The 19,473-nt window shown below is 36.7% G+C and overlaps 1 protein-coding gene across 3 annotated transcripts in view; it reads left to right on the top strand.

Moving 5' to 3' along the window:
* The window catches only part of MXI1 (MAX interactor 1, dimerization protein), an 81,177-nt gene extending 62,614 nt beyond the window's left edge, over positions 1-18,563 (top strand). For all 3 annotated transcript variants that reach the window (XM_049645733.1, XM_049645734.1, XM_049645735.1), the window contains exons 4-6: positions 10,666-10,780; positions 11,397-11,568; positions 15,992-18,563. In XM_049645733.1, the coding sequence (XP_049501690.1) occupies positions 10,666-10,780; positions 11,397-11,568; positions 15,992-16,155 (451 nt within the window). In that variant the 3' untranslated portion in view covers positions 16,156-18,563. The remainder of the gene's footprint in view (positions 1-10,665; positions 10,781-11,396; positions 11,569-15,991) is intronic.
* The last annotated feature ends 910 nt before the right edge of the window (positions 18,564-19,473 follow it).

Genomic DNA, 19,473 nt, shown 5'->3' on the forward strand with positions numbered 1-19,473 from the left:
TATATATATATAGTCATGGAAGACAACCATCATAGTTTTCCTGAGCCATCTGTTGGTGTCACTGACAAATATGTACTCTTTGGTATTTGGATCATTGGTGTGACCAATTACGGCATTTTTCTCTAGGGTTGTAATGTCTGTATGGTTTTTCTATCTTGATTCACTTTATTCCAGTCTGATTCACAATTATCCCTTTACAGAACAGCTTGTATTTGGCATAGCTGTAAAAAAAAAAAAAAAAAAAAAAAAAAAATCCAGTCTTTTCTAAATAAGGTTCTTTTTCAATCGGAAATTCCATCTTTGTAGTTAAAACATTTGTAAACATAACACAATTTAGATAGAGTTGAATGACTTTGCAAGACTGCTATTTTTGTAATGCAGGAGGCTTTTCCTAAAGAGCAATTTGGTGATACTGGGCTCCTAGAACTCCCTTGAAAGCAGTTGGAATTTACTGCTGTATGTATTGGGTCAGATGAAGGAGGAAACATGCATTTTCTGGCTTGCAATGTTCAGGAAATATTGGTATGTTTAGAAGAAATTACTGAATACATTTTGGGTGTTATTTTTCATCATTTCAAAGGATCCTTCACATATCTTTTGTCCCCTGAGATTAGAGATGTTGGTGATCCCAAAGATATTTCAGGACTTTCATCCTGTTAGATCTCTAGTATCTGAAAGGAAATACAGCCAAGTTGGGCAAACTTATTCTCCAAATTCTGTCACCTTCTTTGGTTGGAGCAACAATTTTTATATTCTTATTGGAATATACTTAGGCGAGCCATACAAACTGCCCTGCAGAACAGCCAGGATTTTGATTGGCAGTGGTAACAAAATGGAACATGTTCCCTCAGACCGGCTTCTTCTTCTTTTCATATTCATAGAACAGTCTAGATTTGTTCTATAATCAAAGTGTAATGGCACTTGTGCAGCAATCATTCTTGGACAGAAGGCTATGTTGGTATTGAGTTAAGGCTGGAATCATACAAAATAAGTATTAGATTTCTGATTTTTCTCTCATTGAATTTTTTTCCTGGGCTTATACAGAGGAGAGTCAAACTAAGATTTAGACAGATACAAATAGAAACAAGTCATAAATTTGAACACAGTTTTTTACTGATAAAATTTGTCTTTTAGGAGACATTGTAATTGTTTTTACTCTGCTGAATACTTTTTCCTTTTCAGAAGGGTTTTAAGAAGTAAAGTAGTTCTTATGACATGTTCATATTTTACCTGCTAAAAATGCTCAGTGCCCTAATATAACACTGAAAATATTTCTGTTTATCAGAAGAGAGCATGCCCAGAATTGCAGCCAGGTGTTTTGTGAAGCTGCCTCCGAAAGAAACTTTCAAAAACTACACTTCAGTTGGGCCCTTTGTGATCGGAAAAAAATATGATACAGTATAATAAAAGAGAAAGAAGGGAAGGGTTATGTAACTTTGAAATAAAGATAAACCAAAACATTAATTCTCTGTCATTGTCAGGACTGTGGCATATTTAACATTCTGTGTATCTTATTTTTTTAGGGATTTTCAATGCCCAATAAATACCTCAGGATTATTATTATTTTTTTAATCATACATTAGTCAACAGTTGCTCTTTGTTATTACCCTTTTCCTGCCCTAAATTTCACTCTCCCAAACAAAACAAAACAAAACAAAAAACAGCCCCACATTTCAATTTCAGGGAAATTTTTCTAAAATGGGACTTTAAAAATAATCCCTGGCTAACTTGACTGAATTGGCAGATATTCCGCAATGCCAGACCCATTTGCCCTCTGCCAATAGTAAGCATGGTCGCTATTTTTAATCATTTAGCTTCGTATTTCAGGTTACTTATATTCAGTACAAATTATGGATATTCATCTTCCAGGGATGTGTTCCTTCTTAGGCCAGAGTATTTCTTTTCCATTTAAATAAAATGTGTCTTTCTTCTAAGTGAGTACTAAAAGCATTGTGCTATTTTCATTTTATAATTCTAAATGAACATTTGTATTCCAAAGCATTCTTCAAGCATGTTGTTTGTGCTGTGTAGAATCATCATTTTATTAAAGATAAGTAACAGTATTTCTTCATTTCCCTCTACAACCCTGGACTATAATTTGGTATAATAAAATAGTTGCACTGGGCTTGTGGGTAGGAGTGGGGCTGTGAGTGTTAGAATTACACTCTTATAGAAGAGTAGACTAATACTTGCTGTGTGCATTTTGTGTGTAAAACTAGGGCAGTATCTTACAGAACGTTATCACTGTGTCTCAAATCTGACTTGCCAGCACGTAGGAAGTTTGTTTTGGTTTCAAAATGTACTTTACCCCATGGTGGCTGGCAGGGTACAATACTATTGACATCACTGTGTTTCAAATAGAAAATTAACAAGTAGCTACTGTTGTGATTGCAGATTGCCTTCCCAGTCCCTGTGAGAGAATGCTTTTTCTTTGGACAGCAACACTTCTCAGCCCCTTGGTACCATTAAATCAGCCAATGGGGGCTGCCAGAATAGGGATGAACACCAACAAAAAGCTGAAGAATAGAAAAACTGTTAATAATGCAAAAATCTTTAATCAGTTTCCAAATTGATGTGAAAGATAAATAATTGTTAAAAATTTCTCTCCCACCCACAGCTAAGTTTTGACAGTAGGCCAGGTTCAGAGCCTGATCTCTCCAGAGAGGAGAATCCTTTCCCTCCACCCAAACCCCTGGAGAGTTGCCAAAGGAAAATAAGCTATTTTGTATTTAGAACAAATTGCCACTGTTTTCTCCAGTGATGTAGCCCTATTTCCCAGACTTTGAAACTTGGAATACAGAAAGTTCTTGTGTGACCAAAGAAGAAATATGGTGAATGAATGATCAAGTTTTTTGTTTTTTTTATAACCAAATACTCATAAGCAGATAAGGGGGTGAGGGGGATGAGATGTATACATGGAAGCTAAATTCAGTGCAGAATGGATGTCAAATGAACAGTTTTTGTTAAATCACTTTGGAGATTTGGTTCCTTGTGGAGGTTTTCAGTGAAGAACATATGCCTCTACAACCAGATTTTAATTATTTTTTTTTCAAATGAGGCTGTCAAAAATCAAGTTTTCCTTATAGATGAATGCAGGACAGTTTTAAAAATTGTTTATGTGTCTGTACTATAGGCTTTAACTGATCAGCAGTCCTGTGATTTTGTAAAACTGCAGTTGCTAGTTTCTCATGTTATCAGATGGGATAAAACTGTTCATTTAATTTTTTTTTCTCTCTTGCATTGTAGAGTATTTCTTTTTAGACTTTTCCCTCTCTTACCTTGGTTTTCTTAGCTTTATGTCTTTTCTGGTTTTTTTCTTAGTAATTGCCTTCCTGCCATTATACTTGTTGTTGTTACTATTTCTTGAACAACAGCTGGAACAAAGGCCAAACTTAAATTGAATTTTCTGTTTGCTAGGAGGCTTATTAATAAGGTTAGAAAGTTGAAATTGGTGACCAAAAAACTGGATTAAAAAAATGATCTGTGGGGGCTCCTGGGTAGCTCAGTCGGTTGAGTGTCCCACTCTTGATCTCAGCTTAGGTCTTGATCTCAGGGTTGTGAGTTCAAGCCCCATATTAGGCTCCACGCTGCGCAGGGAACCTACCAAAAAAAAAAAAAATCTGTGAAGTTCATTTTACATTGTCTTAGTCCCCCATCCCTGTAAATGCATCGATAAATCAGTCTACTGACTGTAATTCTTAATCCTGTTTCACTATTAAAAGAGATGCTGACCCTAGAGTTAGATTGGAGATTGTCAGGAACTCTACAAGTAGTCATCTTTGGTGGCAACTTCAGTGGCACACAAATTTCTAGTGTACAGTTCTGGCATCCATAAGCAGATCTCTCATGAATGTCGACCTGGCATCTGAATATACTGTTTGGAGGCCCCAGTATTGTTACCTCAACTTTGTGAGTTAGAGAGTCCCAGAAATATCCACTAGAAATTATGTTACGTTCCTCCTTCCCACTGTGTGCCAGTTATTCTGTTTGTTATTGGAAAAACTGAAATGACTAAAAATATGGACTCAGTCTTATCTAGAAAGTAACAAAAATATAGTAATTAGTATGAAAACCAACTATTAATTTTCTGAGGAAGGATGTAGCAAGGAAGGTGTCATAGAAGAAATAGTAGTTTGGCTGTGGTCTGATAAATGAGTTAGATACGCACTAGGTAGATAGTAAAGAGGAGGACATTCCGGGTAGAGAAATGGGTAAGTATAAAAGACATTTGGTTTGTGGAAGAGGTTTGCAAGGGTATGGGCAATAGAAAGTGTGGCTAGAAAAGTGGTAGGCAGAAGTCCAAATTATAGCATCTTCAAACAGATAAAAATTACTACTGGCATCACAGCATCTTGGTTCAGTGTCATAATAAGGTGCCACTGATTGTTTACTGATAATCATTGTTATTGACTGAATGGCACTTCGTCCTCTTCATATCTGAGGTGTAAAGACTAAATAAAACTTCAACCCATATTGAATCTGTGCAGTTTGAGAAAGAATGTGTCACTATTTTGTCCTCATTAATTTATTGAGTCCTCACGTCTCCCTGTCTCTTCTCCCCAACTCCATTCTCCCTCACTCTCTAAACCTTTGAAAAACATAATCCTAGCTATGATTCAGAAGTGATATTCTGAATTCTAAAGTTCTGATACTGATCTGTAGCAATTTTCTCTAGTAGTTTGAACATAGATTCCTGGAGGTCTTGAGATACAGTGTAAAATAGTGCAAGATTTATTTGAAGTCTTCTTTTGTCTTAAAAGTGTACTTTGCATTTGTGTTTATTTTCCTATAAAATGGTGTTTTCTTCCAAATCTTTGAGGAAAAGTAGGACTTCAGAAGGCATATTACTGTATGTTTAACCTTCTGCCTTTAAATATTCTGGCTTTCTACCCTAAGAACTACTTAGATTTTATTTGGAGAAAGTGATTTTAAAAAGTCTTCCAAGAGTGAATAACATGTATCTCAGCCTTAACTGATTTTATTCAGTTGTATAGAGATGAGCCCTTCAGTACTAAGATGGACAGTGTGACTGTGGAATAATTTATATTAATATAATATTATATAGTATATATAATTTACAGTTTCATTATAACACTTGTTGATATTTCTATCTGGTTATTTGATAAGATATCAATTGAATTACGATGAATATTAAAGCAGCTTTTTTTTTTTAATAGAGTCCCAGCTATTCAACTAAGTTTTTATTTTGTTGTCATTAAGCCTCACAACACCATCATCAGTTCTGATGCTAGGGAAATGCCATTTACCAAGTTACTACCTGGGAGCACTTAATAGTCTGTTTATTTTTTGTGAGGCAGATAATAAGTAAGTTGTAAGTGAAAACATATAATTAGCACATGCCATTTTATGAGAATCGCTTGTCTAAGTTTTCTTATTTCACAGACAGAATAAGCTGAACAGAATATGATATTTGTTTTTGTAAATAAGATCCATGACTTTATATCTGGATCCATTTTTAATGTCATTTTTCATAAGAAAAAGAGGTAGGCAGATTTTTTTTGTAACTTTAGAGATTTTTGAAGCTTTTCAACACTAAATTTTAGAGAAACATTGAAATAAAAATGTATAGGACAAGCAGCTAGTTGCTGTCATGTGCAGAAGTGTTGTGTAGGAAGTTGGGAAACCTGGCCACAAGCCACTGCAGTTTTGAAGAATGTGGCTCAAGGGAGGACTCTCAGCCCGTTGCATAACTTGCAGCAGAGAGGAAAGTACAAAAACTGTCCCTATCACTTGACTTGTTTTCCATTTTGATTTAGTTACTTGGCACAGTCTTGGTATCCTGTAGTGGGGGAATGAAAGACAAGCAAGTTCCAATGAAGGACCGTGCCTCCGAGGGCATCAGCCAATGGATGGTTTGTGAGACCTGGCAGGTGTTAAATTTCATATTGTTTTGGAGCAGAAGGATTAGAGTTTCAAGAGACGGCTTGAAAAAACATCATCCTATAGTACTTGCAATTTTTTTTTTCTAAAAGAGAATTCTTTCCTCTCTCTTCCCTCAACACTGTGTGCTTCTTGTGGTGTATATACCTCTGCTTTAAAATATCACAGCTACTAGGTAAGAGGGGCCATTTTATAGCAAAATCATTTCTCCTCATGTTCTGTGATATTTCAGTTTGGCAGTAGAGTTTACAAGGTTTGAAATCAAAAGCAGTGTTGGTTCCTTCAGGGAAAAATGATCCCAATCTACCAAAATAAAAGCCAAACAGACTCTAATTGTTCCTTTTCCCGCTGGGGGCTTGTCCTTTTTGAAGGTATGGGTTAGTTTGATAGGACCTTCTCTCTAACAAGGTTAGTCACTGGGAATTGCCTCTTTCCCTGGATAAAACCCACTTTTAAATCTATTTTAAAACAGACCTCAAAGAGTATTTGAAAATAAAAGTACTTTGGTATCTTTCCATTCTCTTGCCCCCTCCCTCAGCAAGGAGACTCCAGTTTTCTTACAGGGCACCCTTGCTGCAGTGTCTAATCCTCATGCTAAATTAGGAAGGATTTATGTTTTCATAGTTTTTATTGAACTATCCATGTGTTGTGAAAACTTAAGTAAATGCTAACCAGGGGGCTAAATTTTTTTCTCATTTTCTGTCAAGGCTAGTTCCATAAATTTTACAATGTCAGGCTTTTTCTGTTGGTTGCTAGTCTGGTGTTCATCAGAATATTCAGAGCAGCAGCCTTAACTTTCCCCAGCCTTCTTAACCTGCTTTGACTAAAGGTGCAGTATATGCCTTTCATGAATCCTATGTCAGCTCTTCCACAACTTGGAGACTTGAAAAATACCATTTTATGTTACGGGCAAATTTTTTTCTCAGTGCATAAGGATTTTCAAATCAAACCAAGGGGTTTTTTTTGTTTTTTTTTGTTTTTTTGTTTTTTTTTTCCTTCTGTCTCTTGTCCTCTTTCTTCCTCCAGTGTCTTGCAGCCCATGATTTGGCAACCCCTTACAGGAGGCTCCTGAGCCACCAGTCACATGAGAATGAAGGCAAGAAAAGAAAGGACCAGATGGCATCAAAAGATATGCCTTTCTAGGTCGTTGGTGGTTAAGCTTGCAATCTGGTTACCAGCAGGGAGACCAGGGGGGAAAGGGTGAGAACAGCACAGCACCACTGTAAGGGAAGAAGAATTTTGCCGTACGGTTTGTTTCAATAATTTGCTGGAGAAAAAAAATGTATACATGAAGGTGAATGAATTTTCTGATTTAACTTTCCAGTTTACAGTCACAGGGTATCACATTGCTCTTGGAAGGATGAATTTACCTAAAACTGGCATAACAAGCATGTGGAAGACTGTGTGCAGTATTTGGATGGCAGCTTTGAAAAGTGTGGCTCCCACTTGGTCAGTTGCTGTCCTTCAACTGCCATTAACCTTTTGTTACTTTATTCTCTATAAATTCCTGACTCACAAGTATAAAAACTGAAGGAAATGACATTTGGCTCTCACAGATAGACCTTTCCCCACGGGAGAGCAGAGGACATCATTTACCACTCCTTCATACTCATATCTGTTTTGGAGATTGTATTTACAAAACATGGAAAATGGCATCACTGGCCTTTGTGAGACATGATAACTCAGAGTATCTTTTCTTAAGCTGTAACTTGGAGCACATTTATAATTATTTGAAGAAATGTTCGATAGTGGCTAATAAAAAGTATTTTAGAGGGCAGTCTGACCTCCCTGTTCATCACCCATCTTACACATTGACTCCCTAGGCCTGGGCAAATTCTGATTTGATAGTGCTATTGCAGCAGACCAGACTACTGAACTTGGCTGATATTTCCTTACAAAATTCCAACTTAGTTGTTTTCCCCTGAAAGAAAAAAGTTAAGATATTTTTAATTTTAGGTTCAAACTTGATTTCAATATATGAACTTGAGGGGCGCCTGGGTGGCGCAGTCGGTTAAGCGTCCGACTTCAGCCAGGTCACGATCTCACGGTCCGTGAGTTCGAGCCCCGCGTCGGGCTCTGGGCTGATGGCTCGGAGCCTGGAGCCTGTTTCCGATTCTGTGTCTCCCTCTCTCTCTGTCCCTCCCCCGTTCATGCTCTGTCTCTCTCTGTCCCAAAAATAAAATAAACGTTGAAAAAAAAATTAAAAAAAAAATATGAACTTGAGTCCTGTACTCTTTTAATTACCTTGAGAAGTGTTGCTTTCTCATAGATGAATTCAATATCTCTCAAGTCCAAAGTCAAATTTCAGCTTCTCTTGTAAGTCTTCTTTCTCCAATTACAATCTCTCCTTTTATTCAGATTCTGTTGCCCTTGATTTCTGTATGACTCATTTCATTATGAACCAAATGAACAAAACAATATGTTTCATTCTGTAGTTTAGATTATAAACTCTTAAAGTTTCTGTTTCTACTTCTGCCATTCAAGCAAGTGTGTGGAATATTGCTGAATAAACAAAAGGTAGTAAAAAAAATCCCTCGATAATAAGAAAGAAAAAACATAGATATTTTAATATTATGTTAGTTGATTTCTGCCTAGATTTTAATGTGACTGTAGATTTCACGAAACAGTAAACTGACCCACCCATTTTTTCCTTGACGTAAAAGTAAGGAATCATTCTGAAGTTCCTTAAACTCTGTAAAAGATACTTCCTATGTAGTTCTGGGGTTAAGTAATTTAAACAAAATTGACAAGTTATTCTTGTCATTTATGTTAACTTTACTAGTTGCTCTATTAACTTTTTTAGATGACTGAATTCAGAGCCCCCCTTGACAGCCTCTAATTAGCTAGACAACCACCAGTCTTTCTCTCTACCCTCCAGTAATATCATGAGTACAGTTGTTAAGCATATGCTGTAATAATCCTAATGAAGAGGTTAAAGGATTTTTTAGTATGGATTTTTTTGGTGGTTTTTGTTTTTGTTTTTTGCTTGCTTTGGTTTTTTGATGTTTTAGTCTACTCAGCAAGAGCACTTTGTGATCATGTGAATCCTCCCTTAAGAGGTTTCCTAGTTAAAAATGAGAATTTTGCTAAAGGTTCTGTGATTTGGGGTAGCACAGCAGGGGAGCGGAGTGACTTTAAAATTGTTAAATTTGAAATTGAAGTTGGAACACCTGGGTGGCTCAGTCCGTTAAGCAACCAGGTCATGATCTTGCAGGTCGTGGGTTTGAGCCCTTTATCAGGCTTTATGCTAATAGCTTGGAGCCTGTAGCCTCCTTCAGATTTTTTCTCCCTGTCTCTCTACTCCTCCTCCCTCTTCACACTCTATTTCTCAAAAATAAATAATCATTAAAAAATTTTTAAAAAATTGTTAAATCTCTTTAAGGGGAATCCATTGATATACTTTTAATTTAGGGAAATTTTTAAAATTCCTTTATCTACGTCAGGTATGACAGATTTCATCTTGGAGCCAACTATTAGATTTGAGTTAATGGGCTCAGTAAAGAGATTTGGAATGGAAATACTAATGGACCTCTAACTATAGCCGGGGTAGTGGGTACTGTAAGAATCTTGACAGTTCATCACCAAACCTCTGATCTCATTCCCCTGAATCATCTTGCTTATCTGTGACATAATTGGTTGCTTATTGCCTTCTCCTACCCCTCTTTCAAATTGCTAGCATTTGAGAATTTCACTTGTCATTATATCTTGTGTATTAAGACAGAAGCATAGTTTGGTGGGTGAACTAGTAAAACCATTTTGGCCCTCCTTGAGAAGATGATGTGTTTTGTTCCTGGTGCAACTGAGACAGTTGCTATACATATTCAGTTACAGCTCTTTAAGGAATAAGGATGAACTGTAAATACATACTTGGATTTTCTTTTCAGATATACTTTTAATTGCTGAATTATATTATGCCTATGAAGCACAGAACCAGAGATTGTTTTAGGGTACAATTATGTACCTAGAACCCTCATCATGGGTCATCATGATCATAGTATCTTAAGGATATGGGGAAGGTAAATCTGTGAGACTCTGTGCTAGCATTTTCAGGAGAAAATTTTCCTAACTTGCCCAAAGGATGGGTGGATTAAATAAATGGAATGACTTTTAGTAAAGAATTTTGTCACCTAGCTTTTTGTCATGTGTAGAAAATTCGAGGTGGGGTAATGAGAGAGAGAGGAGAGGGAGAAAGAAATAAAAATTAAAAACTAATGAGCTGGTACATTTAGATATTAGGAAGTAGGTTGTTGTTTCAGTGGCTGAAACAACCTGTCCCTGTGGGGACAGGTATGTGTGTGGGTGTGTGCAAAAGATGGGAGGGAGGAAATGGAAATTTGTGAGCCTTTTCTACCCCCTGGGGGTACTCCAGCTGAAGACCGCTAGGTCTCTAGCCTGTGGTTCTAGGCATTCGAAATGAAATACAATTAATTGCCCTGTATGCTTTCCTATTTACACATTAATACAGCTGGAGACAGTTGGGGAGGGTTAAAAATTAAATCATCTCTGACAGATTACCATTGGGGATAATAATCTGAAGTGACCATGTCTACAGAGCACAACAGAAATGGCAGAGACTGAAAACCAGTAGTCATGCCTATACTTGCAGATACTAAGAAACTGAAGAATAAGGGGTGTAACATGAGTATAGACTAAATAATGTGTGAATTATTTGTCTTAAGATAGATTTTAGGATGTTTCTAGTAGAATATTCAAGCTGTGCTGATTTGATTTTCTTTTTTTTTTTTTTTTTTTGGTCTTTCTTAGACGAGCTCATCTGCGCCTGTGTTTAGAACGCTTAAAAGTTCTGATTCCACTAGGACCAGACTGTACCAGGCACACAACACTTGGTTTGCTCAACAAAGCCAAAGCACACATCAAGGTGAGAATTTCTGCTTTCATATTTGTACATGTCTCGGCCCTTGTTTCATTATAAGCAGTGATTCCTATTCATAAACATCAGCTAGCCCCCTGTGCCCTCCTTAATCACTGACCTCAAGAGAAATCTTTCTGAAAACTTACCAACTAATCTGATGGGAGCAACATAAACTGATTAAACTAAACTGTTTTGACAGCATGGCCATTTGAGGAGCTGGAAATACTAGGAAAAAACAATTACTCTGCTGATCCCTAGAAGGAAGGCAGTTGTGCCCTCTGGTGGAGATGAGTTTATTTGGCTCCGTGTCTCAGTATTTTTCCATCAAACTACAGTGCAGAGCAAGTTTCTCTTTCATGGAGATAACTTTACAGACTTTGAGAATTCCATACTGTTCTTGTAATGTAGCATTCATTACACACACAAAAAGTGAAAAAAGAAGTATTCTTGATGTTTAAAAGTATGTATTTATGTATGTTTTTATACATACACACACACATATATACTTGTATTTTCATATTTTCTCTGCCAAAGAAGAAATGTTTTAAGATATTAGGTAGAAATCAGTTTTATTGTTTGTACTGGACTGTGCACAAACTAAAATATCATTTTATCATTTTAGAAACTTGAAGAAGCTGAAAGGAAGAGCCAGCACCAGCTAGAGAACTTGGAACGAGAACAGAGATTTTTAAAGCGGCGACTGGAACAGCTGCAGGGTCCTCAGGAGATGGAACGAATACGAATGGACAGCATTGGATCAACTATTTCTTCAGATCGTTCTGATTCAGAGCGAGGTAGGCAGTGTACTTCTTCCCTAATGAAATACTAAGCATCCTTGTATCTAAATTTAGGCAGGATAAGTTGGAAAGCACTCTATTTTCTTCTATTTGCTTTCTTCTTTCTTCAGCTAATACTGTAATGTTCTAGATTTTTGTGCAATCACAACATTGTCTAGCAACCCCTATATGAACTATAGAACTTTTTTCCTTGATTATATACATAATGTATTAACTTTCCACTTTGAAACAATTTTAGACTGACATAAAAGTGTTTTCTATAGAAAATTGTAGAGTTCTCATATGCTCTTCCCCCAGGTTTCCCTAATGTTAACATCTTATGTAGCCATAATATAGTTATTATAACCAGAAAATTAATATTCATGTAATACTTTACTGTAGACCTTATTCAAATTTCATCAGTTTTCCCACTAATGTCCTTTGTCTGATCTAGGATCCTGTGCAGGATCCAACATTGCATTAGATAGTTCCTCAGTCTTTTGTAATCATGACACTTCTTTTTTTTAAAAATTTTTTTTTAAGTTTATTCATTTTTTTGAGAGAGCATGAGTGGGGGAGGAACAGAGAGAAAGAGACACAGGATCTGAAGCAGGCTCCAGGCTCTAAGCTGTCAGCACAGAGCCTGACTCAGGGCTTGAACCATGAACCACAAGATCATGACCTGAGCCAAATTCAGCCACTTAACTGACTGAACCATTCAGGCGCCCCCAACCATGACACTTCTGAAGAGTATTGGTCAGTTATTTTAGACAGGGTCTCTCTAGTGTCTTATGTTCTCCCATTATTAAATTGAGGTTATACATTTGGGGGGAAGAAATATCACAGAAGTGATGTGCCCTTCTCAATTCATTCTATCAGGAAGATATGTGATGTTGATATGTTTTGTTACTGGTGATATAAATTTTTATGTCTGTATTTTAAAGCACCACACCCTTCATTTCTCTCTTCCCATCTGTCCCATAACATTTGTCTTTGGCAGAATGAAAGAACAAGAATTAATCAAAAATTTGTTTGAATTTTACTGATCTCTTTATAACTCCCACCTCATCAGGCCTATAGCACATTAAAAGATCCCAGAGGTGAACTTCACCCTCATGATTTTAAGCTTTACATTTGGGAAAACAGCTCATGAGGATTCTAAAACAAAAAAGGAAATGTTTGTAAAATACCTTTTGACTTTTTATTATGGAAATTTTCAAACATACACAAAAGTAAAATCGAATATTGTCATGTACCCATCATCCAATTTGAACAGCTATCAATATTCTGCCATTCTTGTTTCATCTGTTATCCCCTCATCCTCACCATTTTTTCTGGAATATTTTAAATCAAATCCCAGATAACATTAATAATTTTGTCCCTAAATAGTTCAGTATGTATCTTTAATAAATGGCACTTAAAAAAATCATAATGCTATTATAGCCCACAAAATCAGTGAAATCAGATAATCTTATTTAATGTCTGATAATCCAGTTTCTGATAGATTTTCTCAAAGATAGCATTTTACCTTTCATTAGAGCCCAAAATCCATATTGCATTTGTTTTTGCCTTTTAAGATACTTTTAATCTATAATAGTTTTCCCTTCCCCATTTCTTTGTTGTAGAAACTGAGTCATTTTTCTTATAGAATTCCCACATTTTAGATTTGGCTGATGGAATCCTCATGATGTCATTTAACATGTTCTTCTGTCCTTATTTCCTGTAAACTGGTTGGTGGATCTAGTGACTTGATTAAATTCAGGTTCTTTTTTGAGGCAAGAATACTTCATAGGTGATACTGATACATTTATGCAAATGCTCAACCTTTCACTTAATAGTTTTAGTAATCATTAGTGATTGCCCCAATTTGTTATTTTTTTAGATATTACAAATAGTACTTCCTAATTCTACCATTCTTCTTGCATTTATTAAATTTTTTATAAAGAAGAAATTTTGGGGGGTGCCTGAGTGGCTCGGTTTGTTAAGTGTCTGACTTCGGCTCAGGTCATGATCTTGAGGTTCATGAGTTTGAGCCCCATGTTGGGCTCTCTGCTGTCAGCACAGAGCCTCCTTCAAATCCTCTGTTTCCCTCTCTGTCTGCCCCTCCTCACCCTCTTTCTCGCTCTCAAAATAAATAAAAACATTGAAGAAACAAAAGAACGTTTCTTCATCAACTTTTTTGGCTACCCTGAAATAAAGTCCATATAGGGAAAATGGGATAGATTCTTTTTTTAAACTTAGGTGTTTTTGGTTTTTTAGTCAATTTTGTGAATAATGAATCATCAGTGTCTTAGCAACCTCCAGAGGTAACAGGGTTTTTTGTTTTGCCTTTTGTTTTTTATTATCTTATGAATTCCTCATAGGTTTTCATGTATTGAATATGTTCTAATCCATGAAGTCATTCTTTTTGTCCTTTTTTAATTTTTTTATTTTAGAAAGAGCATGAGCAGGGGGAGAGGGGCAGAGAGAGTGAGAGACTCTTAAGCAGACTCCACACTCAGTGCAGAGTCCAACACGGGGCTCAATTCCACAACCCCAGGATCATAACCTGAGCCAAAATCAAGAGTCAGACGCTCAACCAGCTGAGCCACCCAGGCGAACCTTTATTCTTTTTAATAATCAAATTTCCCACATTCCATAGAAGCATTTCAAATTGATTTTTGATCCCTTTTAACACAACCCTGGGAGTCCTGGGTTTATTGTTTTTGTTGTTGTTTTGCTGTGTAAGTTTATTTTTACATGGCACTCAGTTTCAGAGAACAAAAGTTTACCAGAGACAACAGCAAGAACCTCAAGGACATGCCACATTTATGAATGACACTGAGGTGTAGCAGAAATAACCCTGAATTAGGAGGCAGACCTTGATGCTAGTCTTTTTTTCTACTGGTTACTAGCTGTGTGACTTTGTCAGGTGTTCAGCTTTAGCTGCCCTTCCTGATGTTCACTCCTCTTTGTACCCATCCCACCTCCAAATTTGACTAATGGTATATCTTCATTATAGTGTTCATTTTTTTTTAGTAGTGCTAGTGTAGTACCTCTCTTCCCTATTCTTATCTGGAAGCCCTGTTTCCCAGTATTACAGGGGACTTTTAGTAATATCTCTAGTCCATTTGACTAGAGCAGTCTCTCATTTTACTTTGTTATGATTGAGTGCAGCATGCTCTGTTGGATAGGGTGTCTTGATTTTATTTTCCAGTTGTAGGTTGGATGAGTATTCTGTGATACCGGGAAACACTAAATAGCCTGTGAAGCATTGTGGATGTAAAACAAATAGTTATGAATTCATAGGATTGTTTGGACAGCTTATTTGGATAGATGCCTGCATTTTAGAAACAGATTTCTAAAACTTTTTGAAGCAACAAGTCCTTTTGAAAATTATACTCTTTGAAATAACTTACTCTGTCTTCTTGGGCTCAGCAAGAATCCACTTTTCCTAAAGCAATTGTGATCAGTGTGAACCCTTAGAATCAGTGCCAAATCTAAAACATTAGGCTTTGAGTTTAAAAGAATTGAATAATCCTGAGTTCATTCTAGCTGTTATGGGAGAGAACAATTTTTCAAGTGCTTTTTTTTTTTTTAAATGTATGTTGCATTTTATGTATTATTGGTGATTGTATATGTAATGCTTAACAAACTACCTATTGATAGCTGGTCATATATGTATTTAGGGATTTTTTTTTAAATCATGTTTGATATTTGAAGTAAACTTAAATATCACCATTGAAATATCTTTACTATAATCTTTACTGTAGATCTCCCTATAATCCAGAGACCTTTCAGGCTCATACCCTCATTTCAAGCTATGTTTGATGCAAGAAAATTAAATTGAATTGAAGGCAAATCCCTCAGAGTTCACTTTGTAATGACTGGCTTAGTTTGGCTATTGAATACACAGAGGTCTTTATGATGAATTCTAGAAGTCTGTAGATCTGTCTGTAGAATGATATTACCAAAGGCAAGAATTAATGGATAAATTTTCTCGTTCACCTATACTAAGTTTATGCTTTTTTTCCTCTTTAAGGCAACTCTGATTAATAAACAGCACTGAGAATTAGTTTCTAGTTTAATGCAAAACAGATGTTGTTAAACCAGTTGGGGTTGGGATCTTTTAATATTAAGCACTAATTCCCAAATAGGCCAAGTGCTTTTGGTGGGAGGTCCAGACGGACTGGCGTCAAAGGCTTTAGAAAACTTGCTGCCTAAATTGAGACCACCGCTGGATACCAGACATTCCCCTTTGCAAAAATATATCCATGTCTCTTCACCTTTCATTACTTCTGTCCTCCAGGGTTCACCGATAATAAGCTCGTATAACAATTATTTAAGAAAAATTATTTCATACTACCCAAAGTAATCACTTTTCTTATGCCCTTTCCTCATTAATTTTTGAAAGTGCATGTATACTAGATTACTGATGCTCTTCCTTTTTTCTCTTTGGCAGAGGAGATTGAAGTGGATGTTGAAAGCACAGAGTTCTCCCATGGAGAAGTGGACAATATCAGTACCACCAGCATCAGTGACATTGATGACCACAGCAGCCTGCAGAGTATTGGGAGTGACGAGGGTTACTCCAGTGCCAGTGTCAAACTTTCATTCACTTCCTAGAACCCAGCATGACATAACAGTGCAGGGCAAAATATTCACTGGGCCAATTCAATCCAAACAATCTCTTAAATTGGGTTCATGATGCAGTCTCCTCTTTAAAACTAAACAAAACTATACTTGAACAAAAGGGTCAAAAGACCTCTATTTAAGCAAATACTTAGCAAAAAGTGGGGCAGAGCCTCCCCAGCAGAACAAATACTCATTCGTATTTGAAAATCACAGCTTCTAATGGCAGCAGAAAACTTCTGTGAAATTTTCTTGATTTAGTTTATTTGAAAGAGGACATTGGAGATTCTGTCCTCTATCTTCTCTAGTTTGCTCATACTACAATGAGTAGACACATTTAAGGATGGGGTTATGAACCCTTCCCGAGTTTTAATGGTCCTAAAAAACAAAATCAAACCTATAGTAATGAGAAGACAAGATAATCAGGCATTAATCTTGGATAGCTAAAGAGCTATTAAAACTCAGCCTGGGACAGCTTATCATGAAGCCTGTGGATGATCAATTCTTGAAAAAACAAACAAACAAAAAAAAAAAAGCAAGCTCATTTCATGCTCTGCAAAAGGAGAGACTCCCATGAAGCCTTTTGAAAGGGATCATCATGCAGCTCAGCTTTCTGTTGGATTCCATGCTAAGCAAGCTAACCTTATCCTGCATTGTTAGCAGTAGGGCACCCAACCGCCAGCTCAACAGTCAGCCGCCCTTAGGCCCTTGGGCAGCGTGGGGGCAGTCTGTATGACAGCCTCTACCACACAGGGCCTATAATTCGGATTGAGGGGCCAGAAGGAAAAAGCTCTCCATGCCTCTGTGTCTGCGTAGGCCAGAAGAGTTGTGCAACGCAGATTAGCAGGTCAAGGTCTGAGCCACGGCAGCATTTTTATTTCAGATTTTGATAACTGTTTGTATGTGTTGAAAACCAAAATGACATCTTTTTAAAGCTTGTCCATAAAAAACATAGATGTCTTTTATAGTGGAAAAACACATGGGAAAAAATCATCTATTTTGATGCAGCATTTGATAATGATAAAACACCTCACACCTCACTCTTTATAGTGCACAAAACGAATGAGGTCTGGGCTAGGTAGAAAAAGGTCAATGCTGTTTTTGTTTTCTTTTAGAATCATTACCTTTACCAGCTTTTAACCATCTGATATCTATAGTAGACACATTATAATACTTAACATAGTTAAGTTTGGCACTTGTCTCATTTTATTGTAAAGGTTTGCTTCCATTTTCTTACAGGCAGTCTCTCTCCTTCCTCACAGTCCCACTGTGCAGGTGCTATTGTTGCTCTTCTCAATATTTTCAGAAATGTTTTCTTTTAAGTGAAATTTCTTTTCTAACCTGCACTTTGATGTCATGTGTTCCCTTTGTCTTTCAAAATCCAAGGTTCCCCCTGGCCCTCTCCTTTACCCCAGGAAGCCTTCTTGGACACCTTATCCCTGGCTCTTTGGACTTTGTATACTTTAAATAATTTAACTACCCTTAATTACTTAAAAAAAAAAAAGCTTTATGATTTTCATAACTTATTGCTGATTTTAATGGGTTGTTAATTTCAGTCCTGTAGTTTTATTTTGTTTAGATAGGGCTGGGCAAGGAAAAAGAAAATAAAGACAACCATATTTAGCAGTGCAGTTGAGTTGTGTGTGTAATGTTAGACTATCCTTTGTAAGTAGCACTTTAACAGCTTTCACTGCTTCTCTGTATGAAGTGTACCATCTTGGCCATACACAAGGCCTCAGCATATACTTACTTGTTTTTTGTGCTTTTCCTGTGCCTCCCAAAATATTTTATCCTTGATTGTGCTATGTTTGAGTGGAAGAAATTCTTTGAAGTAGATGTGTGAAAAACTGCATGCCTTTAGAAGCCCATTATTAGAACTTGCTAATAACTTCAGGTGCTGGGGACTTAATGAAAAACATGGCAAATTCATTTCTCTGGCCCAGGTAAATTACTTCTGGTTTTACTTATAATTACTCCTGGCTGGGTCAAAATGTTGCTCTATATATTTGCTTTCTTTTGACTTTCCCAAGGGAGACAGTTTAAAGACTCTGCTAACTACCATGGAAAGAAAATGGAAGCCAGTGATTCAGCTTCCATTTTGTTACTCCCATGGCATTCACTTACATCACTTGCCTAGGGCTGGAATTTCGGTCTTCATTCAGGAGAACTCGAGGTGCTGCCATTTTGTTGTATATGTACAAGTTGGTGGGCTGGGAAGCCTTTGTCACGAATCTATAATACCTATTTCAACTGCCCCCTAAATTACTCCTTCCCCGGGTTTGTTTTCCTTGCGGGAGGGGAATGGATTGTATGATGAGTGAAAAGTATTAATTTTTTAAAAGACAAATCGACTTTGAAGATATAAAAGTTAATTGCAAGAAATAAAAATTGTGAATGAAGAACACCCGAGTGCTTTTTGTACACCCTTCTCTATGAAGGAAAAAAATATGAATGAGCATCCACACCTTGAAAAGCAACTATCTCCTAAGCTGATACTACTTCAGTAGTCCAGAATTAATGGCAATTTGAATCATTGCCATTTCCTGTTCTGCAATTTAAACAGGTGCCTTCTTGACTGATGTGATAACTCCATGTAACCTAACTGCAGATGGTTTAATGTACCCGATAATCTTAACTGCTTCAGGTAGGACACAAAGCCATTTGTTATTATCTGTTCTTAATAACTTTTTAGAGGAATCACTTTGTACTGTCATTTAAATTGAAAATAAGTCTGGAAGTTATTTAGTCCCCACCCACTAACCTGAGTTAAAGTACCCTTTGTGTAAAATGCCTAAGTAATATATTAATAGATAGAGGTAAAGTCCTGTTTCAGTGCATATTTGTTACCAAAGAAGATTCTGATGAAGTCAAACTGTAGTTTCTGATTAGAATAGGTATGAGAATTTTGGTAGAAATGCCTTTTCCAGTCCCCATGACAGTGATAGCTTTTAGCATTATGAAGGGATTTCAAAAGGCAGGATTATTGAGGCAAATCTTCTAACCTAAGGCCACACTACTTCCTGGGTCATTTCTCATGAGAAAATTGTTTAACCTCTTAGGTAAGTTTCTTTGGGAAGTTTGTTTTCTTCCACTTGAAGCAACTAGCTGCCTTTTCCCTTTCTTCTTTCATTATCCTTCCACCTCAAAAATTCCATACTTCCTACCAACAACAGCATAATGTGGGAAGAATAGAGTTTTTTGGGTCACATTTAAATCTCAGTTCTAATATTTGCTAAGGACTCTGGGCAAGTTACTTAACTTCTTCATGGAGCCTGTTTCCTCCTGAAAAGTTGTAAATACTACCTCTATCTT

This window comes from Panthera uncia, chromosome D2, assembly GCF_023721935.1.
Source record: "Panthera uncia isolate 11264 chromosome D2, Puncia_PCG_1.0, whole genome shotgun sequence".
Classification (NCBI taxonomy): Eukaryota; Metazoa; Chordata; class Mammalia; order Carnivora; family Felidae; genus Panthera; species Panthera uncia.